The sequence below is a fragment of the Manis pentadactyla genome, chromosome 7, assembly GCF_030020395.1.
Source record: "Manis pentadactyla isolate mManPen7 chromosome 7, mManPen7.hap1, whole genome shotgun sequence".
Classification (NCBI taxonomy): domain Eukaryota; kingdom Metazoa; phylum Chordata; class Mammalia; order Pholidota; family Manidae; genus Manis; species Manis pentadactyla.
In genome coordinates, this window is record NC_080025.1 from 132,043,609 (window position 1) to 132,051,998 (window position 8,390).

Below are 8,390 nucleotides of genomic sequence, written 5' to 3' on the forward strand. Positions count from 1 at the left end.
GATAATTTTACATCTACCTTGTAAAGGAGAAGGAGAATTGATTGTTACTGGGTGTTTTCGATTCAACAGTTACTTATACATCACACATCATTTAATTTAATGGTGAACCAAAATCCTTTTAAAGATGAGTCTGCCACTCGCCGAAGTTGAATTTCAGGAGTCTCGGCGGCTGCTGGGCGGCTGCTGGGTGCCCTGTTTGTATGGTTTAGGTAGGGCTCACTCATGGTCCTCACAGTCACTGCGGGTGGACCCTGGGTTAGAATCCACATGCACGCGCCCCCAGGCGCTGCTGCTTCGGCTCGGCAGCCTGACGTGTCTCACCCTGTCCTGGGCTGAGGAAGTTTGCCCAAGTCAGACAGCAGCCAGGGGGCGCCTGGCTGGGCTGCGCCTCCAAGCGGACAACTGAGAGTGGGTTCTTGACTACCGTGAAATATTTGAGGGTGCAAGGATTCAAGGAAAACGAGGCCTAAAAACAAGAATATATATTTGGCGGAAAAGGAAATTTTTCCCCATAAACTGGAAGAACACCTGCCTCCTGTTGTCCCGAAGAGGAAGCACTTTTTCTCTTTTCTTCTGGATATTTTACTCCGAGCTTTTACAGGTCTCTTCTGTGCGATGCCTCTTGCGCCCCTCCCCCCTTTTTCTTCCCTTATGCCAAATGCCAGTCCCTTGTCCCCTTTTCTGAGTTTTTTCCCTCACATCTATTTGTTTTCATCTTCTTCCTGGAGACAGGGACCCTGTGCTCTGGTGTGCTCTCTACGGCTTCGGATGACCCTATAAGGTAGGTGTCAGAGTCCCATTTGAGGGATGAGGAAACGGGCTCAATGTCAAGTGAGTGGAACCAGTAGGCGGATATCGTGGTGCCCTCTGTGGGCGCAGGCTGTGGGGAGGATCTGAGGTGACACGGGGATCCCCACCCCCTTCTTCTGTGGCCTTCACTAGAGAAGTTGCCACCAGGCAAGGTGAGAAGGTTGGCCCCGCCCTTTTGTATCACCTTTAGACACCTTGTTACATTGCTTCAGCCACTGCCCGCTCCCTCATTGGCCTGCTACCACGCATCCCCATTGGCTGTGGGGACCAGGAATGCGCCGTGATTGGTCCCTGCCCGAGGTGCTAGGGTCTGTCTTTCTGGCCCGGGCACAGTCCCACCCTGGCTGACGCGGGATGCCGGTGGCCGCTGTCACTGCTATCCAGGCTTTGCGCAGCCTCCCGCATATCCGCGGAGTGGGGATGCCGTGAGCATGGTGCCCACCTCCTCCCACACGTGAGTATGGAATAAACGCTGAGGTTAGCCTCCAGCTCATCTCCAGAAGATGCCCTTGGCAGTGTGAATGTCTGTACTTGCGACACATCCAAGCCAGTGTGTCCAAATAGGTGAATGTTTGCAACCGGGGCCAGACTTTAATATGAGCATTTGTCCGTGTCACCTGAGGACCTACATGTTTATGAGAATGACTGTGGATTTTGCTTTCACACGATCTGATAAGCATAGGGAGGGATCAAAGGAAGCTGCCTATGGGTGGCAAAACATTACCTGGTGAATTGTGTACCTTTACCTAGAGTTTGCTGATGAGGTGGGATCACTCTCAAATGTTTTGTGGAGAGAGGCTTAGAAATGATGAAAATTTCTCTGAACTGTGGAGAGGTCAGGTCATACTTAAAAAAAATTAGTCGAGGGAGCTTAAAAAATGTCAGCTCTAAGTGTGTAGTAAGTGGTGTTTTAAAAGGAAAATACTTGTAACGAAAGTATGCTTTGCTTTATAGATGAGAAATAATAAAAAATATGGCATGATGGTAATGAATCTTCACAAAATACCTTGTTAGAAGAATGCATCAATGAAGCTGTCTTCTCACCTTGTTAGACTGAAGGTTATAGTTAGCAAGCTGATCGATGAACAGGTTTGAACACAGTAAAAAGTGTGTAATAGGAAAAATATATCAGAGCTGTGGCCATCCTGAAATGCCTGAGATAATTTTTGGCTCCAAAATGCCTTTTGGGGGTCTCAGCAAATCATTCTTAGTGGAGAACACGATGCAGCATTTAGAAGTAGGACACTGAAAATTGCGTGGGCTCTAATTGGGCTTAACATCTACTTGGCTTGATTTTCCCCATAACGCAGGAAGGGATCTTCCCCCATCTTCCCTGCCGCACCTGGGGCAGGCAGGGTGAAGAGGAGGCCATAGCTCCCGGTAGCTGGGCTGGAGACGCTCTGGCGCCATCACCGTTCCTAGAAGCGGGAGGCAGGCGGTACCCCCAGGATAGCAAGTAAGGGAGAGTCTGCCCCCTGTGGGAAAGGCAGAGGACTGCACCCTTATTCAGCGACTGGAATTGTTTGCCCAGCCATCCAGCTCTGTCCCATGGAGTGTGTTTGGATAGAAGCCTGCAAGGAAACTCAAATCACAGCATTAGCACTGGGAGAACCCCAGATTCCCCACAAGCCAAGGGTTTTTGGCAGTGGTGTTCTTAGACTGTTAGAGAATCCAAGATCCTGGGATGACCTGGTATTTTTACCTCCTTTCACCAAAATCCCAATGTCCAGGCATCTTCATTTCTCTTTATTGTAAACAAATAAAGAAAATCTAACTTCTTGGGTTCAAAAAGTTCCCATTTGCTCTAGGCAGTTCAAAACCTTCCCTGTTTCACTTTGCTTCCAGTTAAAAGTTTGTTGGTGTGTGGGATTTGGATGGGCCGCTGCAGGTCTGTGGACTCCTCGCCACACTGATGACATACGTCCCGGGACTGAATGGGACAGGAGTTTACAGGGATCAGTGCAGGCAACTGAAGCAGCACCCATACTTCCTGCCCCTGTTCTGAGAAACAAACTGAGGGGCAGTAGACAGATTGGTGACAATCTCGTTGTTAATGGGAGATTTGCTTTCCAACCTCAATGATATTTTAGAACCCCATATTCTCTGATTGGATTCACTGTCTCTGTGGCCGATTCTCCCCCTAGAACTTAGTGGGAAAGCTTTCTTTCAACCCCTTCCCCTATATTCCTTCCCTCCACAGAGGAGATTCTGTTATCAGTGACGACTGGCTGTGGGGCTCTGAGAGGGGCATGTGTGTCCCATGAACAAGTCAGTCACCTGGGGAGCATGTTGCCCCTCATGCCTGGGCTCACCCCTGTAGGTCAGATCCAGTGTTTTTGAGGTGGGGCCTGGCATGTTTATTTTCAACAGTCCCCCCAGGTGATCGTCATGCATCAAAATTGGCAGACCACTGGCTGAGGTCATGCAGGGCCCCTGTGCAGCTGGACTGAGCTCAGGGGACAGTGGACCCAGTGGGGGCCTCCCATCCTAATTCAGTGAAAACCCCAGCACTGAGTGGATGCAGAGGTGATGAAGATACAGCCCCTCTGTTCAAAGAGTTGGTGGAGCAGTGGGGACCCAGATTTCCTCTGAGCCGTGGGGTGATTGCCTGATGGAGGGTTCCATGGCTCAGCTAAGAGGCCGTGATCTCTCTCTCTTATTAAAACTCATACCTATCAGCCCCAGAACTGCCCTTCTAGGGAAGGATTTCTGGTTTGTAAACTCACAAAGGACAACATACTGACCATCTTCAGAACTCATAGAAGCACAACGAGGTAAACCCCCTCCCACTTCTCTTGTCATGTGACTTTTTGCTTTCACAGACAGAAGAGCACATTCTTGTCTTTTTAAGATATAATATATATATACACAGAAAAGTTCAGAAATCTAAAGAGTACACCTTGATGGATTTTTTTTCACACATTTATACCCATGTAACCAGTACCCAGATAAAAGAGGGGCACGTTCTTACAGCAAGGAAGCCCTCAGAGGGCGGGACACATACCTATTCAGCTTTTAACAGATGGTGAAGAATGAGCTCTCAGGGTGTGACTTGCACTCCTTGGCCACAGCAGTCAGTTCATAAGTGTCTGGTGAGTACCTGCAATGTTCTGGAAACTTCCCGGTGTAAAGTTGCCGTGCCCTTCAACTGTAAGTAAAATATGAGTGACTTGTGTCTCCAGGAGTCGAGCTTGAATCCCATTTTGTGCCATCTGCTATTTATTGTATATCTTGCTGATGAGATTCATTGGTTTAAGACTTCTTACTTGGGATGGTGCTGCCCTCCTTTCCGCTTCAGTCTGCCTTCCTTTTTCTTTAATAAAGTATCTTTGTTAGCTAGGGCCAAAAAAAGCATACTATTACATTGCAGCTAATAATGGAGACCTCTCGAGAAAGCAGCAACTTCAGTGAGAAAGTGGCGTTCCTGGCCCCGGCACAGCTGCAGGAGCTCGAGCCACGCGTGGCCCGCAGACGCCTGTCCCAGGCTCGCCACCGAGCCACCCTGGCAGGGCTGTTCAGCAGCCTCAGGAAGACTGTTTACTCCCAGTCTGATCTCACACCCTCAAAGGTACTGGGGCCTGAGTGTGGGGAGAAGGTTCCACATGGGCAGGGACTGTGGGTCCAGGTGGGGACTGGCCCGGAGCTCTCCCACACCTCCCGGCTTTGGCCTGGGTGAGGTCAGCGGTCAGCTTGGGACCCCTCTCTGTGCCTGCTGCTGCGCATCAGTAGAGCACGAGCACCAGGCCTTACCTATGTGCTGCAGACGGCCTGGCATCAGAAGGGAAACAACGGGCCTGAGAGGCCCGGTTAGCGGCAACTCCCATGCCCGTCCCTGTCCTGGGCAGTGGTGAGCCTCCAGCTCAGCAGCTGCTCCTGGACCCTATGTCCCCACCCCAAACACACACGCCAGGCACAGGAACGTGTCTCGGTGTTTGTGTGCCAGGCGGGTTTTTCTCCTTAAGCAGCAGGGCTCCCATGTAAACGTTTTCCTTTCCCTGCTCTTAATTTCACCTTTCTCCTTACGTGGCTTTTCTGTTGCACATTAGTGCCTCTGGCAGAGCATTGAGAACGTTGTCTATGGTTTCAGGTGGTGGTAGCAGGAATGGAATTAAAATGATTAGATAAGCACTCTAGGGGGTCTCCAATAGTGGGCATGTCCCCGAGAACCTCTGGCCCCCCAAGCTCTTTAACAGAGGAGGGACTGGGGTCCAGAGAACTCAGATCAGCTGGCTGGTGGCAAGACCAAGAAAAGGCCCCCATTGCCGGCTCCAGACCAGCCCTCTTTCCACCGTCCGCCTCTCTGGACCAGCCTGTTGCCCTGTGACTGTTCCAGCCGAGGGTTTTCCTTCCCGGGCTGGTGCTCTCAGCAGAGCGGCACTTACAGAGAGGGCCCATTTGATGGCAAGAGCTTCTGCTTCCAGAGCTGGCATGGCATCCTCGTGGAGGGCAGCCTGCAGAAGAGCTCCTCAGCAGGCACAGGGCAGGGCCGATGCGGAAATCAGAGGCAGGTGCCCCAACACCCTAGGGCGGGGCCCCATGGAAAGACGTGGTTGTTTTTAGCTGAATCCCACAGAGATCCTACCCACCCTTGTGAAGGGTACAGGGTAAGTGGTGTTGGGAGGGTCATTCCTCCTTGCCCTGCTGAGCTGGGCTCAGGGGTGCAGGGTGGGGAAGGGGAGGGAGATCCCACCTCTGGGCCTGGTGGTGGAGAGCTTGTCCAGCACAGCTCTGCCACAGGTCCCCTGGATGAAGAGACACATACTGCATGCTTCTAGGGGTGCATTAAAATGCAGGTCTCTGTAAGTGGCCAGTGACGACGGGTACAGACTGGCAGCAGGCCCCAAGAAAGAACAGGCTTCCAGGATCTGCAAGTGAGAAATGGAAGGAATTCTAGAGGAAAACCATTTGCACCCCCTATAATGAGTACCTCCTGACTTGGTGGTTGAGGGCTTGGCTGTTAACAGGCCTCAGTCCACGTGGGGCAAGTTACTTGCTAAGCTTCAGTTATCACATCTGTTAAATACGGACAATACCAAGGGCTTCCTCAGAGGCCTGTTGTGGAGTTTAACAGGATAACTGCATGAAAAGATGTAGCGTAGCATAGTGGTTTTCAATGTTAGCATCATTTCCCAGTACAGTACCTTATTTCTCCCTTGCAATGCTGTGCACATCAGCCCAGTGTTACAGCTGAAGAAACTGAGGCCCCCAGAAAGTTAAACTTTCACCAGAAATGGCACATCCAGGAAACAGCCTGGCAACCAGATGTTCTCCATACTCTCCTTTCTCTGTCCTGTGTGAGGGACAACCCTGAATTGTGCATGTACAATATCCCCGAAGAAAGGATTTGTTCTATGAGAGTAATGGTGCGGCAAGGTCGTATTAGTTTCCTAGGGCTGCCATAACAAACTACCAGGAACTGCATGGCTTAGAAGAACAGAAGTGTATTGTCTCAGAGTTCTGAAGGCTGGAAGCCCCAAATCAAGGTGTCTGCAGGGCCATGCCCCCTCTGACAGCTCTAGGGGAGACTCCTTCCTGGCCTCTCCCCGCTTCTGGAATTGGCGGGCAGTCCTTGGCTTCCTTGACTTGTAGAGGCATCATTCTCCTTGTGTGGCTGTCTTCTCACTGTGTCTTCATATCCTCTGTCCTCTGCGCATGTCTGTCTCTGCATCCAATTTCCCCTATTCAGGAGGACACCTGTCATATACTGGATTAGGGCCCCCCCTAATGACCTCATTATCACCAATTACCTCTATAAAACCCTATTTCCAAACAAGGTCATGTTCACAGGTTCTGGTGGTTAGGACTTCAACAAATATTTTTTAGGGGGACACAATTCAACCCAGAACAAAGGTCCTAAGAAAATTAGCCTGCTGAAACACATTCTAGACACAGAGCTGCAGCGAGCTGTCCCTGGCTTCCCTGGCTGTGTTCTGGTCCAGTTGTACACAGTGAGACTGCAGAGTGTGGTGCTGCTGAGCCAATGCAGCCACTCGCCCCAGACTAGGGGGCAGCAAGGTCCTCACCTCACCCTAAAAACCAGCCCAAGGTTTGGGCAGCTAGTTAGCCTCTGGTGTCCCAAGAAGGAGCAGAGTCCTTGCTGACCCCACAGTGTAATCATGAGCCCTGGGACTGGGGGCAGCAGATCATGGAGGAAGTCAGGCAGACCTGCCCTAAAAGAAGGGTTTCGGATCCTGCAGCGCGCATGATCTGCTGGATTCCCATGTATTCTCAGGTTGCTGTCTTCTAGGGCAGCCGAGTGCTGTGCTCGTAGTGCTCTTCAAGTCACCTTCGATGCACCAGGCAGAATCAGTGGGACCCCAGAATAGCAGCACCCAGAATGGTGGTCCACCCCCAGCTGCTGTGCTGTCCTCTCCCCCACCCACCCCACCCGCCAGCCACATCTCCCCAGGGCAGCTCCCTGCCTCTGTCTTTGCTCATGCGGTTAGCTCTGCCCTTGAGAGTCTATGTGCACTTCAGAGCTCAGCTCGGCTGGCTCTGCTCAGCGGCCCGGTTCCATGGAGTCTTCTCTGTCCCTCCAGCTAGAATCAGACCTTCCTGCTGTGTGTTTCCACAGCCCTTGCTTCTACCCCTTTTTAATGCTTCCTGAATTCTAGCTTGTGCCATGAGTCATCATCTCCATGCTTGTTACCCTGTGAGAATGTCTGAGAGCAGGGGCTGTCCTATTTCTTCTGTGTCCCAGGGGCTCAGCACACAGCTTTGCTCTTTATGCTTGTCTGATGAATGCATGTAACTCCTGACGGCTATCAGTCATCAGCATAATAAACAAATTTATCATTTCCCTTTTTTAAATAACCTTGCAGTTACCATTTTGACTTTAGTACTAATATTATAGACAGGAAAGAAAAGGAAGGAAGGAGGGAGGGAGGAAATGCTTGCCATTCTAGTCTTGCAGAAAAGGAAATTCAGCATTTAAGCTGATGGAGAGCATCTGAGAAGTTTTTAGATCAACTGGAATGTATTCATTTGACAAATAAAAAAATATTGTTAGAAGAGTACATTTAACATTAACCAGCCAGCCACACATTGTGACAACTGAGCAGAGATTGGGTCTGGGCCTCTGTGCCAGCCTGGGGCTGATACACCCCTTGTTTATTCCACCTCAAGGAATATATGCAGTTGTTAGCCTTTGTGCAGCCCTGGTAGTTTGCTGAACACAGCTAATTGTTTCCAAATACTTTGGTATTTCTGTAAGAACCATTTCCAGCATACCTTCTGGAAGTTCATGCCTTCTGTGTATCAGAACAAACTTCCTCCCCTTTTTCATCTACAATATCAAGGAGTGGGACTTTGCATCTGAGGCAGCATGGCCTCAGACTGGGGAAGGGCTCCTGTGTTCACACGGCCAGGCTCTGCAGCGGAAGGCTGGCTTTTCAGCATCTCTGTCTCTGTCCTCAGTGGCAGGTTCTGAATAAGGCGAAGAGTCATATTCAGGAACTGGAACAAAACCTGGATAATCTGCTGAAGCTAAAAGGTAATAGTTCCCGACCTGCCATCCCAATCTCCCTCCCAGGGGAAGGCTGGTTGGTGTTTCTGCTGGAAACAGAGAGACTGGGTTAAGC

At 50.5% G+C, this 8,390-nt stretch overlaps 1 protein-coding gene across 1 annotated transcript; it reads left to right on the top strand.

Moving 5' to 3' along the window:
* The first annotated feature begins 4,155 nt into the window (after window positions 1–4,155).
* On the top strand, window positions 4,156–4,567 carry LOC130684315 (stimulated by retinoic acid gene 8 protein homolog). The gene has a single exon (XM_057504791.1). It carries the CDS (start codon window positions 4,187–4,189, stop codon window positions 4,484–4,486), a length of 300 nt encoding a protein of 99 aa, XP_057360774.1. The 5' UTR covers window positions 4,156–4,186; the 3' UTR covers window positions 4,487–4,567.
* Window positions 4,568–8,390: the final 3,823 nt, after the last annotated feature.